This window comes from Chaetura pelagica, unplaced genomic scaffold, assembly GCF_000747805.2.
Source record: "Chaetura pelagica isolate M959 unplaced genomic scaffold, ChaPel_1.0 scaffold189, whole genome shotgun sequence".
NCBI classification, from domain to species: Eukaryota; Metazoa; Chordata; class Aves; order Apodiformes; family Apodidae; genus Chaetura; species Chaetura pelagica.
The window spans coordinates 349,019-362,626 of record NW_009970716.1 but is presented as its reverse complement, the minus strand read 5'-3'; the positions used below and the strand labels follow the sequence as shown (position 1 = coordinate 362,626).

At 35.5% G+C, this 13,608-nt stretch overlaps 1 protein-coding gene across 1 annotated transcript in view; it reads right to left on the bottom strand.

Annotated features, from left to right (window-relative positions):
- FRYL (FRY-like) overlaps positions 1–13,608 on the bottom strand; it is a 135,136-nt gene that overhangs the window by 48,500 nt on the left and 73,028 nt on the right. The window contains exons 18-32 of the mRNA XM_010006076.1: positions 13,085–13,322; positions 12,262–12,447; positions 12,079–12,165; positions 11,027–11,295; positions 10,466–10,661; positions 9,355–9,479; positions 6,652–6,709; positions 5,558–5,649; positions 4,798–4,970; positions 4,195–4,355; positions 3,563–3,673; positions 2,478–2,632; positions 2,139–2,238; positions 921–1,089; positions 50–309 (exon numbers count right to left, since the gene is read on the bottom strand). Of these exons, the coding sequence (XP_010004378.1) occupies positions 50–309; positions 921–1,089; positions 2,139–2,238; positions 2,478–2,632; positions 3,563–3,673; positions 4,195–4,355; positions 4,798–4,970; positions 5,558–5,649; positions 6,652–6,709; positions 9,355–9,479; positions 10,466–10,661; positions 11,027–11,295; positions 12,079–12,165; positions 12,262–12,447; positions 13,085–13,322 (2,380 nt within the window). The remainder of the gene's footprint in view (positions 1–49; positions 310–920; positions 1,090–2,138; positions 2,239–2,477; positions 2,633–3,562; positions 3,674–4,194; positions 4,356–4,797; positions 4,971–5,557; positions 5,650–6,651; positions 6,710–9,354; positions 9,480–10,465; positions 10,662–11,026; positions 11,296–12,078; positions 12,166–12,261; positions 12,448–13,084; positions 13,323–13,608) is intronic.

Here is a 13,608-nt window from a genome sequence, read left to right as displayed (position 1 = left end):
TCCCGAAACACAACAATCTGCTGGAGTAAGATGGAGCACTGAGTTTTACCTTTGCAGTCATATACATGAGATTGTTCAGAACCATAGCTGTAGCCTGTGGGGATCCCCAGCCTTCTCCTCGTAGCCATCGTCTACTGTTTACCATCATTTCTCTGTCTTTCAAAGAATCTTCCTCATCTTCATCTTGCCGCCGAATGGTTGGCAAAGGTTTCAAGTCTACCAACTCAATATTGTTCATCCATGGCAGCAGATAGTGCAGCATCACTTGTCTCCCAGCTGGGTGAGCTGTTTGGATTCTCTGACTTACTTCTGTCATTCAAAAATCAGGTACACACATGAATTGCAAATCAGTAATGAGAATATTTTGAGAGTAACAACCACAACCATGAGCCCAGCAGACCATAATGATATACAGTAATGCTGATACAGACACCATTTTTTTCATATGCATATATTCCTCTAATAGGAGGAAGGAACTTAAACCCTAGAGCATGCCAAAATCTACCAACTTTGGGGAAAAAAGCACGTAAAATCTTTTCTTCCTCATGTTAGTCCTAATAGTTTTTTTAATTAATGTGAAATTGTTTTAAAATTCAACTTAACAGTTTTAAACAATCTACAGTAAATAAAAAGACACTAGAAAGAACAATAGAAGAATTATTCTTTAAAAGGGTTGTTAATTATTTGTCTAATGTGATTTTTCATGGCTATCAAAGCCAGCAAAATATCTTTGTTTCCTCTTGAATATATTACAAATACAAGTAAACCAAAAAGTGTCACTCAGTTTTTTCCATATATTGTTATCTTCTTGTCCTTGTTTCAGTAATTACATATAAATATATCCTTGAAAAGTAAGACTTACACATTTTGTACCCTGCTTTTGACCCAATTAAGATTTCTGTTTTGTTTTACAGCCATACCTGAGAAGATAGCAAGTGTCAGCTCAGGATAAGTCTTCGCTAATTCTTCTGACAGTTGATAATATGACATGGAATATAGATGTGGTAAAGGAGAAGGCTGACCCAAGACCCCATCCGTCCGCTGAACTTCCAGTTTGTGAGCATAACGGAACATCTTTGGTTCCAAGATCTACAAAAGTAATGTGCAGAATATGAAGCTAAGTGTAGAGCTACAATGGGAATCTATATATAAAATAATTTTTAAATTCATGTATCTACTCTAATTTAATGTTTCCTGTCCAGGCAGATTGCCATACATCTACAGCATTCACCAACACTGTGGTAATTTCATAGAAGACTAGGTAAGACTCACTGCACTTAATGAGTTTCCAGCAATACAATTCAGAAACACACCTTCACAAAATGCCACATTAAACAGAAATTTCTCTATAACAAAATGTGTAATACTATTGAACACTTGTATTTCCAAACAGCATCAATTTCTGCTCCTCTGTGAGATCTGGATAGGAGAATTGCAATCTCTGATGTGCCAGAGATGCAGTAGGAGGCTAAAGCCTTTCGGTATTTTAAGTCAGTTTTGGCTGATCTCAAGCAGTGGTGCACACTGGAGAAGAAAGATGAGGCTAAATAGGAGGATGGAGCAAGTGCAGACATATCAGAAGAGGTGTGACTTGAGTGGAGACTTATTTAAACACTCCGCCTGTAAGATTGAGCTTACCTCTAAATGACCTCGGAAAAGAATATACAAAAGCAAATTAAACTACTAACAAGACTTTCACTATCCCTTCTCTCACAAAGATGGATGAAAAAATGTTTGGTGTTAATTCAAAAATCAGAAAACTGACTGCTACCCCAGCAGAGACAGTAAAGGGACAGGCAGCAATATACATCTCTCTGAGGTGCTTTTGGACAAATGGAGCTATATATCAGTCTTTTTCATGACCAAAAGAGAAGAATTTTCATTTAGGTTTTGCCTCTTGAAAAAGCAGGTATTATGAAAATGGAAGTCTTGAGCGCTTAGTTAATGAAAACAGACACACTTCCATGAAGTCTATTCATGCCATATATGGATCTGGCCTAAATATTCATTCAAATAGAGAAGAAAAAAAGACATACACTCTATTTACTTACTGGAGGGACAACCAAATAATGACAATTTTTTTAAATGCAATGGGACGAATCTTATTTTAAAAGAAGAAAACAAATTAGCTTACAAACCTGTAATAGTTGCATAGCAACTTCATAGATAGCCCTAGTAGAATCAGCTGCTTTAAATAGTATCAGATTCAGGAGGGTCACTGTATCACACTGGTAATCCCTAGGGAAAAATTGCAAGCATGAAATAAGTAAAAAGATATTTAGCTTTTAAAATTTCTAATGTATTAAAGCTTAATTTACAGGAGATAGGGTATAGGATAACATTTTGAAAAATTTCTCTGTTAACACATACACACAAACAGGGATGATCTTTTCTCTTTGGGGGAGAAAAAAGCTCAGTTCTACATGAAAACACACTTTGAAAATGAAAGTTCAAAGTTTTGGGAAACACTGTAGTACCTGTTTTGGAACACACTGGCTATGGCTTTAAAACAGCCAGCTGCTACCCGCTTGGAACCTGTGTAACACCGGTCTACGGCCCAGTACATGAGGTTGCTCTGGTCAGGGTTGAGTTCCAAGAGCAGCATGACTGCCTCGCAGCCTAGCTGGTGAACCTATATTCCAGGAAAAAAACAGTATCTATTTATAAATGCAGAAAAATAGAGTAACTTACAAAAATGGCATTAATAATGGAAATAGATATTTACTAAAATACTATTTAAAAACAATGGCAACATGCAAAAATTGTTCCATTTAAAAAAAAGAGAGACCACAGCTTAAAATAAGAGGTCATTCTATCCAATTGCTTAATGTTCAACTTGCACACAGTGATAAACTACTGAAGCAAATAACTAGATAGAGCTCTACTGACTTTATTTTCCCCAGTGTAAATGCTACCTTGAGCAATTTACTTCTCTCATTTACTACGAGCTGAACACTGATGTGAAAGCATCAGATACAGAAAAGCACTTAAACATATGCAAGAATTCCAATGGGATGGATACATGGGACAGAACTACATGGAGACATGTATGTTCCCTTGCATCAATGTAGCCTACTGGAGCTGAACTTTTATGTAGTCACAGTGTTAGTGCAACGGAGGCCCTGTCTTTTAAACCTAAAGCTTTACATCTTTGCCTTACTGTTTGGATGTACAACTTAGTCTTTGTAACTCCACAGTCTCAATAAACTGTACAGACTCACAAGAGTACAAGTTCAAAATCTCATCTCCTTTGAATTTTTAACGGCTCTGCTTATTGCTACAAGTTAACCTAGCTGACCAACTTATAAAGGATACACAGTATTCCACTCCTTTACCCCTCCTCTTCCATTCCGTTTGGTCTGTTCCTAGGCTGTGAGTAGGTGCTGCCTTCCTCAGTAGGGTGAATACAGATATTAAGGACAGTGCAAAAACATGCACTACTAATCCAGCTTTGAGCTGAAGACACTCCAAAGCATTTAGGCCAATCTGACAGCAAAACTCATTAAAGCACATCTTGAAGGCACTGGAAATTGCAAACCGATGCTGATGTTGCCTTTATTACCTTTTTATCTTGTGAATCCAGTATGTTATCCAGCCATTTGTATAAATAGCCATCAGATGAGAGCCCGACATTATCTGCAACAGGGCCACAACACAGTACAGCAGACATAGCCTTTAGAAAGTAATTGAAAAACACTACATTTTAATAAATCAGATACAGGAAGTAACTTTACCAAGTTCATCAAAATAACAGAAAATGAACTCGTGCTCAGTCAAAGGAAGAAGATCAAGGTTTGTAAAGTACTTCTTAAGAAATGATCAGATAATCTTTTTCTCAACTCCCAAATACAAGGAACCCTCAATACTGAAATGCTAACGTACATAACAGTTAACATGTCAGTTTGATCATTAATATACTTTTACACGAAAGCCTTTCTCCCTAAGCAACTGAGAACTAAAATCACCAGAAGTGAACATTTAGTAGTAATCTTAAGAAATTCCTATAACAGGTGCAACAGTTCAGAAAAAGCCCCACTGCCATAAATGTACATGTAGGCAGAGGAGAAAAAGAACTGAGTCATGAATGGCAATAACAGTATGAAAACCACATTTAAAAAAGCCCAGATGTTAAGTTTGCATTAGAAAAGTCAACATAGTAATCTATTTCCAATATTCAAAAGGTGCTAAAAATACCTTTAATGCACAGTATTGGTGTCTGTTTATTCGCATGTTTCTATCACTGTATCTGTCCAGTGGAGTAAACATGATACTAAAAGGACCTGCCCAATGACTGAACAACATAAATAGACTGTGGCGTAGACTCTGCTGGGGAAAGACACTTCTTCTCTGATGTACTGTAAGATAAGCACAGACACACTCCTCTTGTTATTCTTTAAAATAAAATACATAAAACAAAAAAAGAGCCAAACAATGAATATAAAAGGAAAAAAATAGATGTAAAGACACTATTTCAACATCATCAAAGCTGGGTGTAGGTTTACTATTGTCCTGTTTAATGCCACTAGTTTAGAAGCATAAGCTATTTATTAGTCTAGGAGATACAAATGGGCTGCCAACCAACAAGACTTATGGTTAGAAAATTACTTGTATGCTCCCAAACAGTATAAAAAATCCCTCTTAAAAACTCACGCTGATGAAGTTACACACAAAACTGATGGCATAAATTATTTTTATGAAAACATTCTGAAACTTCAGACAAAAAGTGGATTTTAATTTTTTTTAATGTACTGCATATCAAAGACAGTCATCACAAGTTGTTTAAGCATTTTTACATACCTGGAACATTTTGAATTATATTTGCCACTAAGGCACTAAAATGGCATCGGATATCTTTCAATGTATCAGAATCCTTTTCGTTTTCTGCTTCTAGGAGTTGCCTCGTTAGATCAACGTACTCAAGTAAAGTGTTGTTGAGGGAATGTGTTTCATTATCAAGGCCACCACTTGCACTTAAAAATTAAATTAAAAAAATAATGAAATAGTATAATCAATATATAATCGATTTTTGAAAAAAAACTTGTTTTTTTCTCTTTAAAAAAAACCCTGCAACCTCATTACTGCAAATATTAAATTTAAAGTAATTTATTCACCCAATTATATTTCAGTTTTAAATAAAAAGCTCCAGAGGGGGGTGGGGGAGAAAATTAATACTCAAGACTCACTATTACAAGTCACCCACCCTTCCACAGAATCAGGTCTCTATATTAGAGACAAGTACTGAAAACAGTAATAAAAAACTGCTGCAATGTTTGAACACATACACACACAAACAAAAAGGAACATGACACACTGCATCTTCAAAGCAATGTCCTGGGAACAGCAGCATTTTGACTAAAACATAAACCACTGTGACAAAAAACCTGGGGAAGGGAAGGATTAGACAGCCAGTTTAAGCTTTATAAAACCACGGTTATTTGTTCAGCAGTATATTAAAACTCACTTAAAAAATTTGCATGCTTGTTATACTGGGTCATAAGAATATGAGTGACTTAATTCAGAAGGATAACCAACATTATCTCATCAGTGCTCCCCCTACCTGTGACTAATGACACCAGCATCTGCCAACAGTTCAAATATTCGTACTAGTTGTACTCGTAAAATATCTCGACGCCTGCGTCGTTTCATGTTCTATTCAACAGAGAAAAACAAAATTAAATGAAGCACAGGAAAAACAAATAATAAAATCAGCATGGCAAATAAAAGCATGATTACAGATGTACAACAACTGGCACCACTTATCAGGGGTGCCAACCTTTTACAGTGAGTTACAAAAATTGCTACCAATTTTAATAAACCAGACAACTAGTAAGATTTTTTTCTTGTTGCAATTCCAAGATTTACTAGGATTGCTATTATATGTAGTATCAAAAGAACGTTTTTTATCAGTCTCCTGTTGCAAAGTGCAACATGTAAAATGATTAATTGAAGTATAAATGCCAGTCTTTCTACATATTTGCATGCAAGGCTGACCAGATACACTGTAGTCCAGCAACATTTGAAACAGAAGTGATGTTCCTTCCCATCAATTGTACTTAATTACAAATTTATTACTAATAAAAATATAAGTTACTACCAAAAAAATACTGAGTAATCATATCTGAGTTCGTGTTTTCAGAGTTTATTATTTCTATGAATATCTACTAGAGCTCTTAAACCCTGCTTTAAAAGATACTCTCCATGAAGAAATTCTTAGTCAGAGCAGTCAGCCAGGTGAGATTACAGCCTTTTGCAATTTAAAAAACAAACAAAAGTTGGTAGAGAGTAGAACTCAATCCTATGTCTTAGGTACTACTAATTGTGAGCATGTTACTGATGATACAATGAAGTAACAACTGTGTAAACTACACTTAGGTAAAAGGAATTAAAAGAATGTGGAAAAGGGTACAGTACTTTTTTCATCATTTGAAACAAAACGTCTTTGATACAGACATAACACAGAGCTCAAAACAAACACAAAGCTCTTCTAATGTAAACACCTCACAATAATTTTAAGAAGTAACATCTCACCTTTTTATCTGGTATACTGACAGTTTTTTGGTGCAGCAATTAAACACAGTAACTTTTCTTGACTACCATTTGTGAGAAGACAGTTAAACTACATACTGAATACAGTGGAAAATATCTAATTACCTCTGGCCTTCTTTCAAGTGCTTCCTTAATTATAGGATGTAATTCTTCTATTAGTTCCCTGAATTAAAATAAAATAAATAAAAAAGATAAAAATAACAATTAAATTAAGGTCTCATCTGAAAGAAGTTTCACTGCAACTGGTGTTGCAATATAACTTAAAAACACTCTCAGCTTTTCCTTCTTTACCTGCAGGTTTCTGAAATAGATCAGCATTTGAGAGACATGTTTCCTAGAAAGATACTTTTCCTAATTTAAACAGACTACTAAATAGATGTCTCAATAATTACAAATGAATTTGCGTTCATCATGTTTTATGGTGTATTTCTGTCACAGATTATATTAATTTATTTTTACATTCAGTGTTTAACAAAGCCTTATGAAGCCAGAAGATACTATTAAAAAAATTAAATCATACAACGCTCTTTTAGTTGTCATGAGTTGTTTCTTTATGGCAAATCACACTATGCTGACAGAAGTCAGAGTAGTCTCTGTGAAAACTGAAAAGCAATATGCTTTGATGCTGTGGTTACATTTCCAAGTTGTTCTGAAGCCACACAGTCTTTATTAGCACTTTAATACCACTCAGCTCCTTCTGCCAAATTGAGAATCTTTTACGACACCAGAAAGCAGGCAGGGAAAGGGGAACAAGATCAGTAGCAGGGATCTGTGTAGACACAATGCTAAGGTAAAAACGTATTTGTTTTACTTTAATATTTGTTAACATAGTAACCATGTCCTCAAGCTTAGATTTGTTGGGAGCGTGACAGATTTTTCTACTTCCTGTGTTACTGTAATTCAGACATATCAAAAGCATAAACAACTTCAAGTTTTCATAGTCAATACTTGACTCCTCTACATCATTCAAAAGTCCTGCTTCAGAGAGTGGGTTCCAGGTGATCAGAAAGCTGCATAAACTTTTGCAGTGCACTCAATTATGAGAGACTTCAGCATTGCTAAGGATTGGTTTATACTTTCAAACTCAGACAATTCAGAAATTAATTTGGAAGAAACTGGGGTTTTTTTCTGCTAAAACATAGTTAAGGGTCAGGTTTCAATGGAGAGCAAGAGACACCTAGACATTTTCATGTGGTCAGTAACAGAAAACAAAAGAGAAAAAGAAGAACTACCAAGTTTAAGTGGACTGCATATAATCTATAAAGAAAAAGATTCCCAAGTAAAACATACCAAGCTAGGAGGAACAGTACTTAAAAAAACCAAAACAACAAACCAATAGAGAGCTGCATTGGTGACGGATGGGCTACACTTAGCATCTGGTGTGAGTATGCACAATGGACAGAGCTAAAAAAGCTAGTAATCAGAAACAAAACATGTAATTCCAAACAAAAAAAATCGGAAGACTGATGAGAATTAGATATATTTAAGTTTGATGAATGAATGGTTTCTAATTCGGAAAACAAGGATTTCTGGTGAAACTCTTTCTGAAAGCATTTTCTAGACTTGTAGAGCACAATTATGATTTCAACTGTTCAGCAGATCTTCAGGGTCATGGGACAAAGTCTCGCTCTACTCCTGGTAGAAGAGTGAAGTCAGGTATGATATACAATTAGAAGATTATCAAAGGAATAAAACAGAATAATACTGTAACTAATGACATGCTACAGCATGGTACAACTTCGTAACTCTCCATTTTAAGAGGCTGACTGCTACCAGGGAACATCTGATGCTGAACATTGGCATTCCCAGGAAGTTTTTTCCTCTCAGATGTTCTGGCTCTTCACCCACCCTCCATAAAGAGGGAGCTGTTAATTGAGGACGGTGCCACAGAGATGCATTTTAAAACTCACGGCTTCCTGGCATAGAGCTGCCTTTTCACCTCAGTGGATTTGTACTACATGTTGGGAGTACAATATATTAGGATCTGAAGAAAAGTCAATTTCAGTTGAGGTAGGAATGCCAAGATAGCTAGGAAGGCCACTTTGAATTTGACACTTATATAAAGACTTGTCACAGTAGGGTAACCAAAAGTTTTGGACTATGTGCTGAATCCAAGTATGTTGAATGTGATACATAAAATTAAACTGACAAAACAAGTGACTTGGCACTTGCAGATCATGGTTAGCTGCACCCAAACTAATCCACATGGACTTGTCATCAGTACACAAATGAGAAAGGTGCATTAGTTATAAAGTTACAGGAAGTTTATTCAGGAAAAAAAGAAAAAAAAGAAGAGGTGGAGGGAGATAGATGCACCACAAATTTCAGAAACTTCAGTACCAGTCAAAAAACAGCTCTAACTGATATTTTTTTCAGCTTGATCAAAACATCTCTTTTTAAAATACTGTTATTAAGAATTTCCTACATAAGAAGAGCTCAGAAACATATGTTTGTTGGCAATACCAGTAAGGACAGTTTAGTAATTCTTAAAAACATTATTTCAAATGTTAATAGTCCACAGAGTCTTTTATTTTGTATAAAGGCAGCCTTTAATATCAATGACAGGCAGCTTTTAATTGTTTCAATGGACTTCTTTTTCTTTATGCAGACAATTATTTCAACCTCTAGTAATCTTTATGACACCAAAAAGTGCTAGAAAAGACAATTTTTCACCGCTTTTATTAAACTCTTAAAAAAACCCCAACAAACAACCTGAGCTCTGAGCTCTTTTTTTTCCTGAGCTCTGATTCCCCAGCTTTGTAATTAATTAGAAAACCAGATGAAAACCAGATGAAACACAACAGTTACCTAAAAGCTCCTGGGTTGGTCCTGCCAAGTCCCAGCACAAGGGATTCTGTAATTTCCATGCTCTCAGAGCGCATCATTGGAACTATGTGCTTAAACAGGGAGGAAGGGGATGGAATGCCAATGATCTAGAGAAGAAAACCAGAACAGAACAGAGTAGTTACCAATCAGATCATGTGACATTAAAACATCTGCTGCAATTTTACATATTCTCAGGCTGATCATTGAACTAAAATTATAAAAATGAAAAATTTAATCTTTGACATGGAAAAATATTTTCTGAAATAGTAAACCAGTGTTAACTACTCCATTTCTTGTATAATTGAATTTTCATTGTCAGATAACAATGAATGCCTCAACATTATAAACTGATGCTTTGCATGTTTAGTGTATCTGCCCTCCTTAGGGAGAGGAAGCAGACTCCATTGCAGCTTTCAAAGACAACAAAGCTTCCTGTCTTGTTTCTCAGATTCAGGGAAAGGGCAATAATAATAAATGGAATAAACTGCTCTGCCAAAAATCTGCTGCATAGTCCAAGAGTTATCATCACCTCTACTATACCTTTCTACAGGAATGCAAAAAGGAGAAAAACAAAAAGAAGCCAAAAAAATCCTCCCCCCCAAACAAACTTGCAGGTGACACAGAGCAAGGCAGACAGAAAACTGTTTGTGGTTGGGAAAAATGTAACAAGATACATCATGTCTGAATAGGTCAATGCTTCAGTTATTGAAGTGAAAGGCTATTAGCTCAGAATTGCAGAAGTCTACTAATAAATAAATAAAAATCCTTAATGGTAAACAAGACTTTTCTTCATTACCACTAGATAAGACTTTTAGATAGGGTTAACGTTTTCACGACGTGATTAGATTTTGCCTTAAAAAATGTAAGTAGAAAAGCTTCAGCAGTGTGGATTTGGAACAAAAGTGAACACAAACATCATCCTAAACGAGTGAAATATGCATGTACACTTAGGCATGTTTTCAGACAAGCTTCTAGCCTTCATCATAGCTTTCTACAAAAGTTTCTAAGAATCATGACAGTTACTGTAAGGCTCAGATGTTTCTACTTCAAACGAGACGTAGACTTATACAGAATTAGCATTCAAAGAACCTACTCTTGAATCAATGCTATAACCACTGTCAGGAGTAGACGCCAGCGTCTCAGGAGGGGAACATCTCACAGAGCCTGTGGAGGTGGAGGAGTTTGAAGAAGACGCTGCACTGCAGCAAAGAATCAGGTAGTTTCTCCAGAGCCCAATATAGGAATCACTGCTTGTAGTCGTATTCACTTTCTTTGCATTGATTGGGCTGCTATTGAAAAAAAAGCTCAGTTCCATAAACAAAGCTAAACAGGTTTCAATGCCATTGCTTCCAAAATAGCTAGCACAGTAAACTCATAAAAGACATTCATAAAAGACATGTACATCAATACATATATATACTTATATAGTCAAATTCGTTGAATTATGACATAGCGGAAGGCATTAATGAATTTTTAAGCAAATAACATGTTCCCAGATGGAACTGCTTTTATTTTGTTATATAAACCTGATTTAAACCCACAGCAAATATTTACAGTGCATATGTTATCTTACTGAAACATGACATTACAATGATGATAAATATTGAAAGAATACTCAAATAATATATTGTATTTACTTTGGAAACTAACTTACTTTATATCCACTTGTGGAGACAGTAGTTGGAGTCTGGTATAAGCAAACGTCCAAGCATAGCTTACAGCTGTTGGGCAGTGTTTTGGAAGATTTTCCTGTTTCATAAAACTTGAGAGGCTTATAATCCATGGATCCTGGCCTTGAGTCACATGTGCAAATATCCATATATGTGATGGACTGACAACATCAAACTGGTGGCTGATTGGGGAAGAATTCCAGTCAGCCAGAGTTTGTAAATCAATTGAGCTGGGACAGTATAGTAAAGTAGTCTGTGTGCATAAAAAAAAAAACAACAAAAAAAAACAAACAAAAGGCAATATTTAATATCCATGTATATGAAATCACAAACTCCTCCTAGTTAAACATCTAATAAGGTGTCAGTGTCAAAACCACATCTGGAATAGATAAAACACATTGCTTAATTTATGGTTTTTTTTACAGAAGTTCCTTATGTGGACAGTTTTATAAATATGCTGCTTGGGAAGGAACTAGGTATTAGGAAATAGTAAATTCTAGAAAAAGGCCCTTTCACTCACAATGACTTAATTCTTCCAATAGATTCTGGACTCCAGAAGCCTTACTACTGAATTTCAACTTGTTTCCTAAAACAAGAAGAGCTTCTCCTTGATATTTAAAAGTCAATGATAAAATATATAAAAACGGAATTCAGTTGTTACTCATTGACAGTTGTTACAGCTTTCATCATGTATAGAAGACACATTGTTAGACACACTACTGCTGCAGAAAAAGGTTTTTGTTTCAAAGAAATTGTGACCTATGAGCAAGATGAGAAAAAACAGATACAGCTGCCTGTGCGTGTAGTGGTTACATGACACACTACTGGCCAGAGAGTACAATGGTGGCGTCAGTCTCACAACATTTCTCAAGTTCTTTGAGTGTTTGGTTTGGTTTATTTCTTTTAAGGTGATAAATTGCTGATAAAGTCAGCATGAACACAGTAACAGTATGATTTAAAATATATGTGATTTATTTGGGATAGTTTTGCAGAATTCCCTCATATTACATCCAACTTAAAATAAAAAATCTCATACCTGGTCAGCCCCAGTGAGGTGTATGAAACTCTCCAGGATAGTAGCACTTTGTCTGTCCATTACATCTATAGCCAACTCATCATCACTCTACAAAAGACAAAACACAAAGCATAAAAGGCTCAAAGAAAGAAAAAAGAAAAGCAGTTTCATTGAGCAGTCAAAAGAATGGGTATCAACTCTTACCTTAGAAATTTCTAGAAGTGTGAACAAGGCCCTTATTTCTCTGAGAACGCTGACAGCTAATCTTCTGGTGGCAGGCCTTGTGCTGCAAAGGATAACCAAAGCAAAGCCCTCTACCACATGAAATACACTGGAATAAAGGGTTCTCTCCAGAGGAAGGGAATGTGCAGCCCCATTGGATACACCACGCTAGGAAAAGATGGCACAAGTTGAGCACATTAAGAAAAAAGTAAACACAACCAAGCTATGGTTCCATTATGGGTGATGGAAGAATTAATCATAAGGTATTAAGATCTTGTTTGGCCACTTGTCAAATTCTGCATTATGAGAATGGCATAATATCACCTACTTTGGTTTTTAGGATCTCTCTGAATTCAGTCCAAATATCACAAGAAAGTCTTTCCTACTTCACTTTGTCACTAGAATGATGCAGTGAGGGCAAAATAAAAAAATAAATACTACTCTTACCTATGCGATTGTATAAATATAAATAATTTTTACCCTTTCTGTTTTTTGGTAAAAATATGTGCTTTTTATCTAGTTCTACTGTTTAACCTCTTATGTTTAATACATTTCTAGTTACACAGGATGACTTCTGATCTAAGGCAAAAATTGTGACCATGAATTAGTGTTTAAGGAATACTTCATAGTATTAGAGCAATTTTTACAAAAGTGCTTACTTAATATAATGGGTCTAAAAATCTTCAAGCACTGTGAGAATGTAAGCTAATTTTTTATTACTTAAGAAAAACAATAAAGCCTACTCATAAAAATGTATGTAGATTCAGACCACATTTTAACATCAAATTACTTTATTTTAAAATACCTGAGAATCTTGGCTTTTATTCTGCATCTGGGCTGCTTGTTTCCACTGATTTATGAGCTGCACTAACATTTTTACTGCATTGTCAAGAAGTGTTGGGTGGACATCAGTCACTTCACGCACAATAAAATATACAAATCCTGAAAGAACATCTTCCCGCCAATCTGGAAAATCAAGCATTAATGCTTGGAGAGTATTGAAAGCCAAGGCACGAAGTTCTTCATCCATATGAATTGTCAGCCTGTTTAGAAAAAATATCAGTGTCATCACTCTAGATTGGCATACTCTTAACCTGCCTTTATAAAGTTTGCTGTTAACTCATTTACTGTACAATGTAGAAAACTTCCACACAGAGGCATTTTCTGCAGTGAATACATCTGAAACTGACTGCTACCAGAAGGCACTACTACTAAATTACTTATGCAAGACTTCACAAAACTTAGTGTAAACAAATAATTTTCAAGAGAGATGGTCATGGCTGCACACCTTTGCATGCATCTGAGCAACCACCTCAGAACTCAGCAGGA